This window comes from Alligator mississippiensis, chromosome 1 (genome assembly GCF_030867095.1).
Source record: "Alligator mississippiensis isolate rAllMis1 chromosome 1, rAllMis1, whole genome shotgun sequence".
Taxonomy (NCBI): domain Eukaryota; kingdom Metazoa; phylum Chordata; order Crocodylia; family Alligatoridae; genus Alligator; species Alligator mississippiensis.
Genome location: NC_081824.1, coordinates 60745403 through 60765070, shown reverse-complemented (window position 1 = coordinate 60765070; position 19668 = coordinate 60745403). Strand labels below are relative to the sequence as shown.

At 46.1% G+C, this 19668-nt stretch overlaps 1 protein-coding gene across 5 annotated transcripts in view; it reads right to left on the bottom strand.

Annotated features, from left to right (window-relative positions):
* Nucleotides 1-19668, bottom strand: part of COL19A1 (collagen type XIX alpha 1 chain) — a 393720-nt gene that overhangs the window by 108738 nt on the left and 265314 nt on the right. For all 5 annotated transcript variants that reach the window (XM_059730850.1, XM_019496735.2, XM_059730868.1 and 2 more), the window contains one exon: nt 16760-16813. In XM_059730850.1, coding sequence (XP_059586833.1) covers nt 16760-16813 — 54 coding nt within the window. The remainder of the gene's footprint in view (nt 1-16759; nt 16814-19668) is intronic.

The following is a 19668-nucleotide window of genomic DNA, read 5'->3' as shown; positions in this document are numbered from 1 at the left end:
TCCACCTTACAGTACTTTTATCTAGTCTGTAGTTCTTCATCTTATTAATGAGAATATTGTATGAGACAGTGCCAAAAGCCTTGCAAAAGTCAAGGTATATCACATCCTCTGCTCTTCCCACACCCACAGAGCCTGTCACTTTATCAGAGAAGGAAATCAGATTGGTCAGGCATAACTCGTTCATGGTAAATCCATGCTGATGGTTCCTCATCACCTTGTTCTCCCCTAAGTGCCTTGAAAGAGTTTCCCCTAAGTACTTTGAAAGAGTGCTTTGAGGACCTGGTCCATGATCCGTTCAGGTATCGGTCTGCAATTCCCCAGATTCTCCTTGCTCTTTTTCTTAAAGATAGGCACTGTTTTGGCCATTTCCAGTCACCCAGGACCCTATCTGACCTCAAAGATATATTACCTCAGCCAATCCCTTCAGTACCCTACAGCAGAGGTGGCCAACTAGCAGCATACATGCCACAAATTGCATTGACAGCCTCTGTGTGTGGCACATGACAGATCAGGGAGGGGACTGGGAGCACATTGGCAAATAGGGCAGGAAACAGAAAGTAGATCAGCAGGTTGGGCAGGGAGCACAGGTTAGGTACAGAAAGCAAAGCAGCAGACTGGGCAGGGGAAGGGGACCAGAGTGGCAATCAGGGAGGGTGTGGGGCTAATTTGTGACAAGCCTGCCTAAAAGGTTAGCCCCCACTGCCTAAGGGTGTACCCTATCTGTTCTTGCCTTATTGAGAACATCTAACTACTCTAAGTAATCCCTAACCTGTACTTTCACAACTCTATATAGTTTGGTTCCTTCCCTATTTTTGCTGCCAAATGCATTTATCATTGGGTGCTGACTTCGTGAAGACTGAAGTGAAAATATATCAAATACCTCAACCTTTTCTGCATCATTTATAACTAAATTGCCTTCTGAATTCAGTAAAGGGAACTACATTTTCTTTGGTCTTTCTCTTACTTCTAACAGACTTGTTGAATCCCTTTTTATTGTCTTCTACATCCCTTGCTAGGTTGATCTCAAATTATGCCTTGGTCTTCCCGATTTTCTTTTGGCATGTCCATGGAACACTCTTGTATTCTTCCCTATTAAGATGCCCAACTTTCTACTCTTTGTAAGATTCCTTTTTCAGACTCAACTTATTTGAAGGGATTCTTGAGGTCAGTTTCTCATTGCACTTCCCACTCTTTGCATTGGGATAGCTTGCTCTTGGGCCCTTAATATGGCCTCTTTAAAGTATGGCCAACCCTCCTGAACACCTTTTCTCCTCAAACTTGCCTCCAAGCAGTTTCTCTCCACCAGATACCTGAGTTTGTTAAAGTTAACTTTTTTGAAGTCTACTTTTGTTCTGCTGCTCACCTTCCTTCCTTCTCTTAGGATCTTGAACTCTGCAGTGCTATATGACTGCAGGGCTGCAGGCAGCACTACTAGAGATATGGAAGCTGAGATGGAAGTCTGCAGATTGCTGATGAAGAACTACTGTGTTCTATTAAGGGATAGTGCAGCAGAGTTACTGAAGGAGGCAGAGCCAGGCATGACATATAAAAAAGGCAATTAGAAAACCTCTGTGATGTAGTGTGGGGATACTAGTGCATGCTACTTGCTTCCCTCCTTCAATTGTGTGTGGCGGGCTTGCCAGTGGCAGCCTGGCATGCTGGCTTCAGAGAGATTTAAAGTGATTGGTGGGGCCCTCCCCACCAATCAGGAAAGGCAAGGAGAGAGGCTTGCCCCTCCCCAACCCAGGGGTGAGGCAAAGAGCTGGACCGGAGAAGGGACTAACCGCCTCTCTCTCTGATTGGTCCATTTGCAATCTGGGGGCAGAGCCTCCAAAGAGAATAAAAAGGCAGTGTGCCTGGCACATGGGCGGCTGCATCAAGGGACAAAGAGGGTGAAAGAAGAGCTGGCAGAGCTGGCCAGTGGGGTGGAGGGGTTGCCCTAGAAGAGCCTGGAAGGTGACTCATTGAATGGGGAGTGGCAAGTCCACCAGCACCACTGTGAGGGAGCATGTTGTCAGTGCACAGCCAGTGCACAGAGGGTCAGGGAGCAGACCAAGGTCCTGGAGCTGCAGACAGTAGCTCGGGTCTCCAACCCCCTGCATGAAGCAGGGCACCCAGTGCATGGATCAGTGCACGAAGGGTCTGGGTGTGGACCGCGACTCTAGAGCATGGAGGGCCTGGGAGTTGACCGAGGCCCTGGAGCTGCAGGCTGCAGCTCCAGTCTCCAACCCCTGCAAGAGTCAGGGTACATGGTGCATGGATCACTAAACAGAGGGTCCAGGAGCTGATTGAGGGCCCAGAGCTGCAGGTGTCAGCTCGAGTCTCCATGCAGTGCATGGAGGGTCCTGGAATGGACAGATACTCTGGCATCACACAAAGCGGCTCGGGTCTCCCACTCCTTGCTTGAGGCCCTTTTCTCTTCCTTTGGGCTCTGTGCTTCATGCTTTGTAAACCTTGCACCCTCCACCCAAAATAATTGCCCACCCCTGATATAGAGTATTTGCCTTGATTTGTACATATACTGCCTCTAGCTCCTATATCCTTTGTATATATGTCTTATTTTAATTTTCTTATCTCTCATTAAATTGTACATTGTTAAGTTCCAATATGTGCCCTAGCTCTGCTCTATAGGGGAGGAGGAAAGCTGCACCCAGCTGAGCAGCCACACCTCCCCAGTGATTCTGCCTTGCTAACATTCCCTTCATTTGTAGAAGGAGTATATAAATTGAGTACCACCCGGGTTACATGTGTGTACCCTACTAAATTCATTGTGGACCGACTGTTTTACAGTGCCTATCACTGGTGTGGGACTTATGAACTTCCTGTTCTTGTACTCTGTAAACCTAGGACTGGGATTATAGTTGAGTCATGTACAGGCATGCAAAGGTCAAGGAAGGATTCCTTGGACCATTTCTTCCTCTCATGAATTGGTACAGTGTCAAACATATTCTTTACATCTAATTATGTAGTACTTACACTATTTGAATTGTAAACAACATGACAAACTGACTACTGATGAAATATTAATTTGAAGATGAATACAAGATAGAATAATAAATGGCTCAGTCATGTGTATTATATTTGGTAATTTACTGCAGCAAATCTTTTCTTAGAAATTTGTTAATATAATAACAAATATGAAGCATGCAGACAGAAAGAAAAGTTACTAGGCCTGTGCAAAGCGGCAAGTATTCAATTTGGATTCAGATTTGGCCAATTCAGAAGAACAGTGATTTGATTTGGTGATTCGAGTCACCGTCCTGATTCAATTTGGCCGAATTGGCTTCAGAGATTCAGAGCAGCTATGAAGGTTCAGCCATAGACTATAATGGGGAATCATTAAAATACTTAAAGCTTTGCCATTTTTTTGCCGATTTGCATGAAAACAGCAGGAATGGTAGCCCCTTCAGAGGGCATGAAGCCTGCCAAGTTTCAAGGAGATACATGCAGGGTTTCTGTGAAAGTACCCCTCAAAATGTTGAAAGCAAAACTTGCATAATTTATGAGAGTTAAGGTAGAGTGAGATGGATCCAGCAGGGATGGTAGCCCCTTCCGAGGGCATGAAGCCTAACAACTTTTATAGTGGTCATAAATCCAATGTCTATATTGGGTCCATGAGATTTTGTATCTAGGAGGCTCATGAAGTGAAGTTCATAAGCTCATCTGTGAAAAGTGTTTTGTAAATTCAGACAAGCACCAAACCTTGCTAACCTGATCACCAGATACAAACTTCCTACAGCCCAAAATACACCAAATGGATCCTGATCATGCCATGACAAGAAATGCAAAACCTGCAAACACATCTCCACCACAATTACTACACCCCACAACAGAGCCATCACCACTCCTGGATCTTACAGCTGCGCCTCCAGAAACGTTATATATCTCAGCCAGTGCACCAAATGCCTTGATGGAAAATATGTAGGAGAGAACAAACAACAACAGTGCACCAGAATGAATGCACACCGGAAATCTATTAAAGACAAGAACACCCAATTATCAGCGGGGGCACATTTCTCACAAGAAAGCCACTCTATCTCCAATCTCTCAGTCCTGATCTTTAAAGGGAATTTACAAAACACGTTTCACAGACAAACCTATGAACCTCACTTCATCAACCTCCCAGAGACAAAAACTCATGGACTAAATATAGACATTGGATTTAAGACACATTATAACCTGCCTGACATCTGACTCCCCAGGTACCTCTCTACTTTTACCTGCTACATCCCCCTGCCGCCAGCCTGTCTCTCACTCCCTGATGCCTCAGTTTACATTTTCACTGACTGGCTTTCTTAGCTGCATTGCATGCCAGCCTCTGGCTTCTTTACTATTCATTCCATCCAGAAAGAGCACACACACCAACTACAGATGCTCCCTTAGCCTGATGAAGGATTTTTAAACCTGTAAGCTTGCTAAGATATATTTCTCCAACTATTTAGTTGGTCTAATAAAAGATATCAGATTGACCCAAAGAACCTTGTCTGCCTTGTGTATGTTAAGGCAGATCAGGATGAATGCAGCAGGGATGGCAGCCTGTAACAGGGGGCCTTCCTGGTGCCAGTTAGATCTCATCCCACCCACTTGGGTCTGCGCTAACTGCCCATCTCTCTTGCACCTGCCACGCATTGATGCAAAACTGATTCAGATGTTACCCAGGCAGGAGGCTGCCCATTTAGGCCCCTGATGTCTAGGGCTGACATCCATTCTGCAGCTCCATACCTTCTCTACACTGCAGCCCATGCCACACAGATTGCATCCTTCACCCCCTCCACCTGTGGTCCCCTCTCTGAGACCTTTGGCTCCTCCTTAGTCACTGGTCCAGCCTTCAGGCGAGTTGGAATGCTGAGCTACTTGCTCTGGGCATTCCTCATGGTGGGTCCCTGGCCCTCTGACCCTGCTTTGTGTCCTGGCCACAGCACATACCATTTAAGGGTACCTCAGGCCAGATCGGAGCTGTCTGCCTATTCTCACCCTCACAACTCCACTGCAACAAGTAAGCCTCAGGCCTCTCAAAGATCTTACAGGTCTGGGCTTTCCCCAGCCAGGACTGTGTGTGCATGTGGTGGCTGGAGGTTATCAGGTGCCCCCTACTCACCTTTCATCAGGGAGGTAAGCGGTCCTGGCATTTCCTGGGGCTGCCACACCACCAGCAGTTCCACCAGGCCTCCCTACCCTGGCAGGGTGAAGTTTTAGGTCATGCCCAGGACCTGGGGCCTCCTACTTCCTCATAGCCCAATTCTATACCTCCACGTTCATTCCGGCATGGGAGCTCAGCAGGGAGATGTTCTTCCCCTGCTGGCTCATGGTAAACTAAACTGCTCTGAGAGTGGGGCATTAAATGGTTCTGAAAGCAATTAAAAAAAGCAAATTGGTGTGGAATAAGGAGGGTGGCACTCACTCCATCTGCATGTAGAGCTTGGGGAACCCCAGCAGCGGGAGGTTCACCTTGAGGAACACCAGCTACTCCACCAAACCACGGCTCAAGGAGGTGTGGTGGGGTGTCACAACATCACCAGGAATGATGAACACCAGCTGAATGCAAGTCGCTGCAGCACGGGGTGCCAGGCACGGGGTGGGTGAGGGGCCACTTTTCTCCCTCCCATGCTCAGCACCACCTTGTGACCTGGCCCCACTGCCAGCCTGGGCCCCGTGCTGGCTCTGGGCTCACCAGAAGGGGCTGCGTGTGCCATGCCAGGCAGTGTTTGCCACTGTGTGCGAGCTCTAGACGGGCAGCAGAGCCAACACTGCCCAGCACAGCAAGGGGGGGGGGGGGGGCACAGCTGCTGCCGGCTCCCGGAGAGCCCAGAGCTGGCTTGAAGCCCAGGTTGGCAGGGCCAGGTTACAAGCTGGTGCTGAGCACGGGGAAAAGCAACCCTCACTCACCCCATAGCCAGCGCCCTGCACTGTAGCCGCTCGTAGCTCATATAGGGCTGCCTGTGCCTGCTCCAGACAGGCCTGCGTGGGCTGCGAGCGCCTGCAGCAGGGAGTGCCGGCCATGGGGCGGGTGAGGGGCTGCTTTTCCCTGTGCTTAGTACCAGCTTCTTCCCTGCCAGTGAGCAGGGGGTTGGGGCTGTGTGCTGCCCCCCACCTGTACCAGTGTGGCCTGCCTCTGCTTCTTGGGGATGGGGGCTTAGGAGAGAGAGGGGGACTTCTTTTTGGGTATGCTCCCACTGGTGCCAGGCTGAGGAGGAACAAAGGCAAGGGGGTGCTGCCTCCTGAGATGAAGCAGCATTGCTGTGGTGGTGAAGTGTTTCTCATCCTTGCCCTGGCTCATCTGCTTTTGGCAGTGCTGGCAGGTAGCATACCTGGAATCATTTGCCATGTCAAAATGATCCCACACTGCACTACCCCTGCCAATTCTGGGGTGAGGGTGGGGATTCTGCCTTATCCCCCTCCTTACCAGGCAGAGGCACAACAGGAGGAGGAGCTCAGGCACCTGCCCCCACAACCTCCTTCAAAGTGCCTTCCAGAAGAGACCTACCTCTAAGGGAACTTTGAGGGGTGTGGAACACAAACTCAGATCACTGCAAACTTCTATAATTGTACAGTCCTTAGTGTAGACAGAAATGGAGCTTCAGGTGGGTGCCAAGAAGTTATCAATTAAGAGGACACAGGGTTGAATTCTGCTTGTCGACATGGCAGCTTTCTAACAATGTAAGTGGCATTTGTAGAACTTGTACACCAGTAGTGATACTATGACCCATGCCATGTAGATAGGTGAGTGTGCACAGGCAGACTGAGTATGAGCACTAGGCTTTGAACTGGCTAGGCACATATATGGCTATGTACATGTGCCCATTATGGATATGCACCTGTATTTAAGTCACAAAAATGTAGCCAGCCAGAAACCCACGACTGTGGGGAAGGAAGAAGGCAGGGTAGATATACACCCTGTAAACCAGTAATACCCAAAGGATGTGCTGAGACACACTACTATGTTGCGAGAGCAATGGAAGTGTGTCGCAAGCTCTCCCTGTGTGAAGAGGTAAATGCTTTCCAACCCCATCTGGCACCCTGCGCTTGCCCCAGCTGCTTCAGTGGCACCTGCAGCTTCTCCTCTGGAGACTACTTCTGCCATTTTCCCCCATGTCCCCTGCCCCTGTGGAGCCCGTGTGATGGAAACCCCCTCTTCCCCTGCCCAACAACTCTCTCAGAAGCATGCTCTGAAAGGGCAGGCAGATGCACAGACTGAGCTACATTTTGCAGCCCAGCCCATTCCTTCCACTTCTCCCACCATCCCAGGGTTGGTTAGAGGGGTTGTGTGCATGATCATTGTTGTGTCAGAACCTGCAGGAGTAGCAGGGGCTGCCGTTACCCCATAAGGTACAGTCCAGGAGTTGGGAAATTCCAAAAAGTTCTGAAGGGGGTCCTTGAGACTAAAAAGGTTAAAAATCCCTGGTATAGAGACTAATCCTTTGCTTGAAGAAAGATGTATCTGGTGTAATTTTTAACTATACATCTCAGCACTTGTGTTCAGCATTCCTCTGGCAGGGGAACAAAATGGGTTGTATAGTTTGAAAAAAAATTACACACACACACACATCTCCCTTTATGGGTTTAGGAGTGAAGTGTGGTGCAGATTTTAATACAGAAAAAAAAGTGTGCCTCGGGTATCAAAAGTATGACAAACTGTTATAAACAAACTATTAAGATATCTATACAGCACAATATTTTGTGAACTAAATAAGATCTCTATAGAGCACAAGATTTTGTGAACTTGAGTTCATTGCATCAGATACTGTGAAAGGACAGCATACAGCAGTGGACTGAGTAATTAAGACAAAAGGTAGGAACAGAGGAAGGAAGACAGCCTAGAAAGAAGCACCAGAAAAGGGCCTGGGAGCTGGGAGGTCAGAGTTGCAGAATCAAGTCCCTGCTGGATGTAGACAGCTTAGAACCTAGGTCATTTGCTTCCTGGGCAAGTGCCCTAGCCACTTATCTAACTGGCACTAAAACATGGGAGGGTCCTCATGGGAGACAGGCCAGGTACCAGAAGCCTGGAAAACTGCCCCTTTTTAAAAAAGGCAAGAAAGAGGACCCAAGAAACTACAGACTGGTTAGTCACACTTCAATACCTGGTAAGTTATTGGAGCATATTCTAAGGAAGGCCACTTGCAAACATCTAGAGAAGGAGAGGCTGATCACAAGCAGCCAGCATAGATTTATGAAAAACAAATCATGTCAAACAAACTTGATCTCTTTCTTTGTCAAAGTAACTACTTGGGTGGATGAGGAGAATGCAGTGGATATAGTGTATCTGGATATCAGCAAGGCTAATAACTTTTTCAAACAATTTGGAGAAATGTGGGCTAGATAAAACTACTATAGGGTGGATAGATAACTGGAACAATAGTTGTAAGCAAAGAAGAATTATTAATGGGTCCATGTCAGAATGTCCAGAGATTTCTAGTGGAGCTAACAGGATGAAGCTCAATGCAGACAAATACAAGGTGCTATACTTCAGGAGGAATAATCAAACATACAAATACAAAATGGTCTACACCTGGTTGGATGGCAGCTCTATGGAAAAGGACTTGGGGGTGTTAGTAGGTCACAGGCACAATATAAGTCTGCAGTGTGATGCAGCCACACAAAAAGTGAATGCAGTTTTGAGATGCATCAATAGAAGCATTAGGTGATAGTGCATCTCTACTCAGTACTGGTTAGGCCTCATCTGGAGTACCATGTGCAGTTCTGGGCTTCACATTTTTAAAAGGATGTGGAGAAGTTAGACAGGGTCCAGAGGCAGGCAGCAAAGATGATCAAAGGGAGGAAGGCAAGTCATATGAGAAGAGGCTGAGAGCACATTTAGCACGCAGAAAAGGCACTTAAGAGGGGATGTGAGAGCAGTCTTCAAATACCTGAAAGGCTGCCATAAGGAAGGGCTGCTGCAGAAAGGAGGACATATGTCATTGGCTTGAAGATACAGCAAAGTAAATGTAGATTGGATAGCTGGAAAAACTTTTTCACAGTGGTCTGGGACAGGAGTTCCACAAACTGGTTTGACCTCAATAAGTTAAGTCTGATACTACATTCAACCAGGTTTATCTTAAATCAGTTTCAGCCATTTTGAAACTGGTTTATGTGCACTGAGCTTTTGTTCTGTTGTAGGTTTAAACAAGTTTCTGATCACTTAAACCAGTTGATGTGTAACTTCTGTCCCTAGCTTGTTAGAACAGAGAGACAGTGCAATAGACTGCCTCGGGAAACTGTAGACTCTCCATCACTGGAAAGGTTCAAGCAGTTGGACAACCACTGGTCAGGGATGATCTAGCCATAACTATGCCTATATTCTACAATGAACATTTCCCAATTTTCCATACTTCTGGGCATTGCTGGTTTCCCCACCAACTTTGTGCTACATGTGTCAGGGTATTTTTAAGCCTTTCTTAGAGGTGTTGGGTGTTGGCTACAGCCAAGACTAGGGACTTTTCCTAGGGTGTGCCAATGCTTGTGCTGGGAATAAAATCAGAAGTTCCTGGCTAGACGGTCTTGCCCCTCTACTCAGGGTCAGACCAATTGCCATATCTGGGGTCAGAAAGTAATTTTACCCCATGGGCAGATTGGTATGGATTGTGGGGTGTTTTGCCCTCCTCTGTAGTGGGGGGCATGGCCCTCTACCTGGGATCTCTTGAACATATATTGACAACATTTCATAGAAACAGGATGTTGACTGCCATGGTTCCCCTGCTTTACCTGTGGCAAGTTAGTGTGTTAGATCTGTGTTGTGTCAGGGTAGTCTTATGTAGGATTTAGATACTGGTTTGTATAGTGATGATCCTGCTTCAGGCAGGACATTGGATTAAATGACCTTTCAAGGTCCCTTCCAGCCCTACTGCTCTAGAACTCCTCCCCTGTTATTTTTCCATGTCTTACGCATGCACACATATAGTTGTATTTCTATATATATACACACGCACACACATACATACACACACACACACGCTGAGCTACTGCTTCACAGGCTCAGTCTATGTGTGCACACATAAGCATTTCCTGCATAAAGCTGCAGTTAAAAGCAGACTGGTAGATAGCTAGAAAACTGCCATCTAGGGAAACTGAACAAGGGGAAAAAGAGTTCTCCTCATTGTGAAAAAAGGCAGTGGAAGTTGCCTGGGCTTTACTAAAATGAGCTTACTACTGCTGATATTGCTGTGCTGTTGGATTTCTCCAGTAAAGAGACTATAGTCACAGAGATTTTCAGAACATCTTAGTCTTAAACAGAGAGAAGGGCAAAGGGAATGTCCATAACAATGCCTCACCTCTGGAGAAATTATGTTTCAAAAGAATCATATCACTGGCAGCCATTGGTCTCGGGAGACCATGGAGATTGCACCTTTGGTGGGTTACCGGGTACCACCACAACTTCTTGAGTGACTGAGGAGTCCGATGCATGAACGGCAGACCCTCAGGCAAGTTGCACATACAAACTCAGTTGAGCCTGCAGTGGCATACCAAGTACTGTTTTGTTTTGTTTTGTCTTGCTTGCCTCTGATGCCTCTTCTCTAGCTCTTCATTGACCCTCTCCATCTCAGAGCAATGTAGGCCCTACTTCAAGTTGATGTTTGCCAGTGGCCAGCTGACCATATTGTATGTCTTTGGGGATTTGGCCATCGCTCATATAATTCACATATCCTAACCAACAGAGGTATCTGTCTCAGGAGCATGAACATACTGGGTATCTTGGCCTGTTCCAGAACAGTGAAGTTGGAGATTTTGTCATGTCATATTATGCCCAGGATACGGCAGAGACATCCAAGATGGAAACCGTTCAGTTTTCTTGATTCCTTAGCATAAGGAGTCCATGTTTCACTGCCATACAATAGAGAGCTAAGTACACAAGTGGTGTAGATAGACATCTTTGTTGGCAGAGTAAACACTCTGTTTTTCCAAACTCTCTTGAAGTTTAGCCATGGCGTTGCTTGCCTTTCCAAAGCAAGCATTAATTTCAGCTTCCAAGCTAAGATTTTGTGAAATGATGGAGCCCAAGTAAGTGAATTTTTCAACTACTTCCAGGCTTTTATCATTTATTCTAACTTTGGGAGGGAAGTCAACTTGCTGACCCATGACTACTGTCTTCTTAAGGCTATTGGTCAGACCAAAAAAAACCATCACAAGCACAAGAAAGGTGATCCATGAGATTTTGAAGTCCTGCTTTTGAATGACTAACAATTGCTGAGTCATTGGCAAAGAGCATTTCATGGATAAGAACTTCTCAGATTTTTGTTTTTGCTTTGAGGTGAGCAAACTTAAAGAGTTTCCCATCAGATCTGGTCCAAAGGTATACTCTTTCTGAACAGACACTGAATGCATAGTCGAATAGGACAGCAAAGAAAATCCCCAAAAGTGTTGGAGCTAGGACACAGCCCTATTTGACACCACTCTTGATTTCAAATTCTTCTGAATGTGACCCATCAAACTGCACCATTCCACGCATACCAACCTAGAAGGACTTGATGATGCTCAGGAGCTTAGGAGGGCAACCATCTCTGCTGACAAGATCAAAAACTTTGGTGAGACTGACAAATGCAATATGGACTGACAAATGCAAAATACAAAGATTTCCTTTGTTCATGACACTTTTGTCGTAGCTGTTTCAAGGAGAATATCATATCCAATGTGGATATCATAGATCTGAAACCACGTTGAGACTCAGGGATATTGAGATTCTGTCTGCAAGGGTCTGTGGGCTTAGCAGGACAACTTTGGATTGTCCAAATAAGGATATACTACAGGGGCAGGCAATTATTTTGGGCAATTATTTTGCTTACCGAGTTTTGGCAAGCTGTTGAAGGCCTCATGGGTAGCCCTGCCCCTTGACAGGTGCCCCAACCCCTGGTCACCACCTTGTGACCAGAATTCCCGCCTCCCAACCCCTAACCTTTGCCACCTGAAGTCCCTCCCGTTGCCCCTGGAAGTACTCCTTTCAGTAAGGGGTCCAAGATTCAGTACGGGGTTCTGCCATCTTGGAACCAGAAAAATACCAAATTATATTTTAAATAGCAAACATCTACAACATTCATTAATTTGATTTAAAAAAATAGTTTTTGTCCTGATTTACATGTGTTTGTGTAGTGTACACAGAGGTGATTGCACAATAGTTTAAAATGAAGTCTTGTCAGGGGGGGTTATAGGTTTGTGGGGGGCTGTGGTTGTTTGGGTATGTGGGGTATGGGTGGGTATGAGGTTTGTGGGGGACTGTGTGGGGGGAAGGGTGACTGCAGTGTATGAGGGGGTGTGGGGGTGAAGGTTTGTGTGTATGGCAGTGCAAGGGGGGTGTGGGTACATGTGTATGGTGGGGTGCGCGTGTGGGGACTCACCCTATGAACATACACACACACACACACACACACACACACACACACACTGCTCCTGCCTGCACACACACACACACACACACACACACACACACACACACACACACTGCCCATGCCTGCACACATATGCACACTGCTCCTGCTTGCACACTCTGCCCCTGCCTGCATACACACACACTGCCCCTGCCTACACACACTCTGCCCCTGCCTACACACATACACACTGCCTCTGCCTGTGTGCACATACACATACTGGTGGGGCCCCATGCTTCCCCATCTGGCAGGGGCAAGAATAGAGTGAAATGGCTGGGGGTGGGGCAGGGCTGAGCTGCTCAGTTCTGCTGAGGGCTCCCCCTGGGTCCTACTGCCTCTGGCTCTTGTCAGCTTTGACAAGCAGCCAGGAGCAAATAAATATTAATTTACTATTTTTTTTAGGGCCCTTGCAGGCCAGATAGAATGGCCTGGTGGGCCAGATCTAGCCTTAGGGCTGCATTTTGCACCCCCCCCCCCAATATACCATGATAGTTATTGCAGTCACTCAAATCACCTTTGTTTTTGTATAGAGTGACTATGCTTACATCCTTCGTGAGGAAATTCATCTTCTCTTCAACACATATATAGTTAGTTCGTACAGATGGAAGAGGAGGATGGATTTAATAACTTCAGCCAGTATGCAATCTGCACCTGGGGCTTTAATACCAGCAAGCTGATCAATGGCTTTTTCTACTTTGCCTAAAATAGGTTCATGGTCAAGCACTGTCAGGGTTGAGAGGTTTTCAAGTGCTTTGAGAGAGGTCATGGACCATATTTTCATGAGACTTCTGAGTAATGTTCAACTTATCAATCCATCTGTGTATTGTGGTCATTGATGACTTCACCTGTGGAGGATTTTATGGAGGCCCAGGAGCTTTCCTAATGCCTCCATACATTGCTTGTATGTCACCCTGGTCAGCAACTTTCTGGATACTTTCATGCAGTTGTAGCCAATAATCGTTTGCACAATGTCTCACTGTGTGTTTGACCTTTTGCTGGATCTCTCAAAGCACTTGCAAGTTGGAGTGGCTAGGGCCCCACTTATATTTAAGGAGAGCTGACTGTTTCTTTTCTATGAGTGGGATCATTTCAGATGAGCTCTCATCAAGCAAGTCATTTGAGTGGCGGTGCAAGGTATCCGCAAGAGTCCAAGGCAGTTTGGTAGAAGGCTCCTTTGAGCTGAACTCATATCTCCTCATCAGTAGTATACAGCTAAAGATATGATAGAGCCCCAGAGAGAGTTTTAATGAACTGAGATGATACCTGAGGGATTATTCACTGCGTTGATCTGGATAGATGATAGAAGAAGAAAAATCCACCATGCAGATTAAATTTTGCTAGCCTCTCCTTGGTGAGATATTTCCTAACAAGGGGAAAGCTATATTAATGGACAAGTGCAGCAAAGAGCACATTACCATGGGTTCAAAGGGGAACCTCATTAGAAACATGAGAATCACATTGAGGTTCAAAGGTGGAACAGGGTATTTCACCTGAGAAAAGATCTTGGACAAAACTTTGAAGAATTTCAGGAGTACATGGGGAGAAAATGCATGTTTTGACCTAGGTAATGGACAAGTCCGCATGGTCAGGATCTATCAAGTATTTCAGTAAATTTGGAATAGAGGAATCACGTGAAAAAAATAGATGAAAAGGCTTCTTTCCTGGCATCATCTTGAGAATATGAACTATTTAGCCATATCAGCGCATCTTTCTTCTATGAATAAAGATAATTCTGATTGGGACAGAGCATTCCCTCTATTTCTGAGAACCAGCCATTATCCAGTCTGCAGAGGACTGAGGATCCGAAGGACAATATTTTCTTGGAGTCCTTTATGATCATTTGAAGAAAGTCTTGGTACCAAAAAGTGCCCACAGTAGTGTTTTTAAGTGGGGAAAGAGGGATGAGTGTGTGTAGCATCCTAATAAACTAGTTTTTAATTTGGAATCAGGAAGAAGGTGTATAGAAGAATTCCTGACAACAGAATAAGGAATATGGAATCCAATCAAAGGCCTCCTCTAAAGAAGAAGGATTTTCACTTCCTTCAGATGTCCATTGCAAATATGTCTATCTTCAGATGGCCCCATCTGCAAGTTCTGAATACAGAACTAAGTCTTTGACCTCCCACTAACAGTGCAGGGCCATTAATTCATTGGGACTGTCTGCTTTGGTGTTCTGGAGACCAAGGAGATGGTAAATGCACCACTCTTAGAAGTGATCTGCCTCCCTGAATAAGGAGCAAGATCTCACAGCGCTTTGCTAACATAGAACATTGCTTTGTTGTTGCCTGTACATGACATGACAGTATGTAGTGTAGCAAGACTGACTTTGCTCTCTGTAGCACTCTGAGACTGAGGAGGTTGATAGGAAGTTTCATATCCTATGGTATCCAGACTTCCTCCACTTGGAGGTCCCAAGTTTTTAAAAGAAAAATAAGACAATAACAATAAACATAAAAAAGGGATGGAAGCCAAAAGAGACCTCTAGCAAAGCTGTAGGCCTGAAAATCATGAACCAATAAAGCATTCTGTCTCAAATCAATAGCGGTTGAAATGAATTGAGAAGCATGAAGTATGCACCACCCTTAATCCTCTTAAAATGGGTCACTAAGAGGGGAAGGACTATGGTGTGCTCTCTAGGTACTGATTAGACAAAAGGTCTCTGAACTCGTGAATACAATAAATTTGAGTACTGTTTGCCAAGAATAATCAAAAGCTGTTATTTCTCTTTTCTATATAGGCCTTTTAGCAACTGAACCCATTAGGACATTTTTTTTAAAGGATTCTATTAGTTTGTTTCCTTAAAAATAAAAATGGACTACAGGTTTCCCTTGATTTATATGGGCTCTGTATATACAAATTCACTCTTACGCAATGACTCTTTTTATACCCCAAATTCGTAATATGTGAGGTAAATTTGCTCTTTTGCAATCAGCTCCTGGGCTGCGCTGTGCTGTGCTGCAGGCAGGTGGTGTTGGCTGCTCCTGAGGCCGCTGCAGCAGGGGCTGGAGTAAGTGGAGAAAGGCAGAGGCTTATGTTGCAGTGAGGTAAGTCTGTAGGGGAAAGGGCAGGGGGAGGGGTGCAGCGCAGCCTGTTGCCCACTCCCAGGGCTGCAGCAGGGAGCAAAGCAGAGGAAACTGTGAGTGGGTATGGGGTGTGTGATGGGGGTGCGGAGCATGGCTCTTGCTGCTATGAGCAACCCAGGAAGGCTGCAAGCTGAGGGACTGTGCTGGACTCTTCCCAGGGGGCACATGCCTCTGGATCTGTGCATGGGAAGACAGTAGGCTGCTACTGCAGGCTGAAGCTGGTGGTGGCACCAGGCTCTTCCTGGCGCTCAGGACAGGCTGCAGCAGTGGGAGCGCGGCTGCTGCCACCCCAAACTTTTACAAAGCCCCCCACCCAGCCTGCCCTCCCAGTGACACTGCCAAGTACCATCTTATATAATACTTCAAGTGTCTCCGACAGTACTATCTTATGACAGAGTAATTAGGTGTGATCACATGCACATGTAGATTGTGTAAACTGTGACAGGGGCTGTCTGAGGCATAAGGGTGCTAAAGTGCAGGGGCTCTCTGCCAGCTAGCCCTGCCCTGTAGTCCTGCCCTGCCCTGTAGCACCAGGCAGCCCCTCTACCACTCATCACCACTACCCAGAGCCTGGGGCTGACCCCCCAGAGCCCCTGCCAACCTGGGGCTGCTCCACCCTATCTCAAATTGCTGTGGTCCCGAGTGCATATGTAAATGCTGTGCAGTTTTCCTCATTCAGTTCCTGTGGTTGTGTGAGCAGTTTTCTTCAGTGCAACCTGAGCCAGAGTTTATCACTCTGCCTTAATTACATGTGTAGATGCACCCACTGAGAGCTAATTTGGCCTTCTCTCAATGCAATTACAGAAGGGATAAATTTCTTTCTACTACATTTTTTATTTATACCACTGACTTAGGGTGCTAAGATAATAAACAAGTTTATATGATTATGGACACATTTAAGGAAATTTTGTTAATAATGACAAATCACAGATTTAAAATGCAGATTGTAAGAGTTAGGTTCTGTGTTTTAAAAACCTGGAATAACCATAATCTTTCTACTTTTCCAATCTTGTCTGATATTACATTATCCTTTCCAAGCTACTTTAACAATCGTAGGCAAGCTCTGAAATGTGATTCTCCTTTGTTAGTGGTATGATCCATGCTTTGTGGGTGGTAATATATAGGAAAAAAAGGATATTCAAGTTACAGATCTCCATGGTCTAAGTTGAGGCAGAGTTTGGTGTGTTCCAAGTCCCTTGGGACAACTACTAAATCGTCCCTCATAAAAAGCCCACACAGTGATGTTTCCCATGGCATTATTTTATCATGTCATACTTTGCTCTCATAAATTCTCCTGTCTTTTGAAAATTACACAATACTTACAATGTCTCCTGGAAGTCCTCGGGGTCCAATAGGTCCTGGAGGTCCCTGGGGTCCCTATGATATAACGTAAGATGATATTCTTCTTTGAGTTTAAAAATCAATATACATGGTTTAATTTTACACTAGATACAATGTAAAACTTTTCATCCTGAATAAGAACATAAAGCCAAAATGCCTTCTACTAAAATTATTTCTACTTGGATAAAGCAGCACAGTTTTAAATTAGTTTATTCTGCATTAGCCCAATGAAATTTGTGTTGCTATGCTTAAAACATTCCATATTAAGGAATTAATTTTTCAAAGCATGCCCACAGCAGGGGTTTTCACTACGTGCCAGATCCTCATCAACTGTCATAGCTCTGTTCTAGTCAATAAAGGTTGAATATTTTGCAGCAATGGTATATCTGGCCAGCACGTCCACATAAGGATAACAACTAGTACTGAAGAGACTGAAAAGATAACCTGGATCACAGAAGTCATAACAAGACTAAGAGACTCTCAAGTCATTGGACTACAAAACGTGAATCAGGATTCTGAATCTATCTTTGTGTTCAACTGAGGGGAATGACTTATTTGTCTGCCATGCATACCACTATTCTAAGATGTATCTCCAAATGCAGCTTAGAGGGTGTTAAAGAAATTCTTACTATATTAACTTATTTTAAAAGTTACTGAAGATTATCAGAGGGATGATGGTCCAGTCATTACATTAGCCCAGGATGCAGCTGACATAGGTTGAAGTTCCTACTCTGCCACAGCCTTGTTGTGTGACCTTTGGCAAGTCAGTTTGTTTCCTGTGTCTCACTTCCCATCTGTACAATGTATACATTTTATCTAGTGACTTGTTAATACAAAATGAATAAACAAATTGGAAGCAGGGATCCCTTCCCAGAGGAATGCCTTCATGTGGTTACAAAGATGTGCTCTCTGTTGCTTGCTTTCACAGCCTCAAAAACTGTTCATTCCTTTCTATATTCTAGCTTAACAGAAGAAGAAAATCCCAGTCCAGTCTAGAGTTTACTCCTGTGCTTCAGAAACTCCTGAGAAGTACAGAGGTCTGAAATTGGGGAAAGAATATAGCCCAAATCTCAGGCAACCTTTCTAACTCCTAGGTAATTATGGAAAAGGTGGGTGGTGGGGTGCCCATTTTTCTCCACATGTTTTTTGAACAAAAGTGACCACAAGTGCTGAGCTCAGTTGGTAGGTGTATGCAAATGTGCTTTACATATGCCTATTGGATAAGGCCTTCATGGAAAGAACATCTACTTTTTGAATCCCAAATGACTCAGTTAGAAGACAGGTGCCTACATTTTTACCTCACCCAACTTGGTGCTATCTCTGGGCACATATGGTAACACATTTTTGGTACCTGGGTGCCTTGAGTTCAGCAGGGTTTCTGCTGGGGCTGTGCGAAGCTTCAGTTTCTGATTTGATTTTGCAGAGATTTGGCCCAATTCAGTGGCCAAATCTCTGAATCCAAATTGAATGAGAGGACCCTTTAATCTCTCCAAATTGAATTAGAACCCTCTGAATCGATTTGGAGAGATTTGGAAATTTGGACATAGACACAGCTTTAAATGTTTTTTCTACATACCTCTAGGTAGCAGGGGCTCATGAATGCTGCAGTGTTGGGGCTCATGGAGTGTCCCACAGGAGCATGGGGGGCTTCCCAGCATGCTCAGGAGCAGATCCGGAAGTGGACCAGTAGCACTTCCAGTCCACTTCCAGGTCCACCGGGGAATGCGCTGCCCCCCCCACCAACACCCCCTGGCTTGGCAACTGGTGCCTCCTGGGTCTGAGGGGGGCGCCCAGGGTCCCTCTGTAGCCAAACACCGAGCTGGAGAGGCATGGGGGGCCCCCAGCGCGCCCCCTGGCAGACCCGGAAGCGGACCAGAAGTACTTCCAGTCCACTTCTGGGTTCGTCGCCAGGCACATGGAGGGCCCCCCTGCACTCCTATGGGACACTCCATCTACCCCAGCATCGCAGCAATCACAAGCTGCGCCTGCTACCTCAAGGTATATAGAAAAAACTTTTAAAGCTGTGTTTGTGTCCGAATCGCTGATTCTCCAAATCTTCAGATTCAGATTCAGCTGAATCAAATCAGGGACAGTGATCTGACTCAATTAATCGAATCACTGTCCCTGATTTGGGCTGAATCTGAATCCGAATTTAATAGGGCCCTGTGAAGTAGTGAGACAGAACTTACAGCATGGAGGGCCGGCAGGAAGGAAAATACTCATCCAATTTCCAGAGCAGCATCTCACTCAGGATTGGCAGAGGGAGGCCACTCAAAGGTATTTCCGGCCCCGGAGAGGGGCAGAGGGGGGTCAGTTCTCTGCAGGCTGCAGGGAGAGAGGAACGGCTGAGCGTCTCGGCAGGGAGAAACTGAAGAGCATGCCTGAGGAACGCTGCGGGAGTGACCCTGAGGCAGGCAGTGGCCTGCAAACAAGCAGCTAGTGGTAATTTCCGGAGCAGAGCTGCAGCTGAGGATCCAGAGCGAGGGAGACCACAAGGCCTGAGACAATCTCTAGAATGGAGTTTTTCCAACAGAGGATCCAGAGGAGGGCCTGAAGGGAAAAATCTAGTCACAGGCAGAGCCTTCCTACACAGGGGGGAAACCCCAAACAGACTGTGAATGTTCATAGGGGTGCAGGGCAGGATAGCACACAGCAAAGAATGGACTAAGGGATTGTTTGCCTGAATTATGGTGATTGGGAGATTGAGCACCTGATCACAAGAAAAGGGGACATTGCCAGAGCCTGACAAGAAGACTGAGAAGCAGCTGGGGTTTTCTGTGATTTATTTTTGCTCTCTATTTTTGACCTGCCCCTGGAAGGTGTATACCCAAAAGAGGCACTAGGACACCCTGGGGTAGGGGCAGATAAGATTACAACAGGCAGCACTGCAA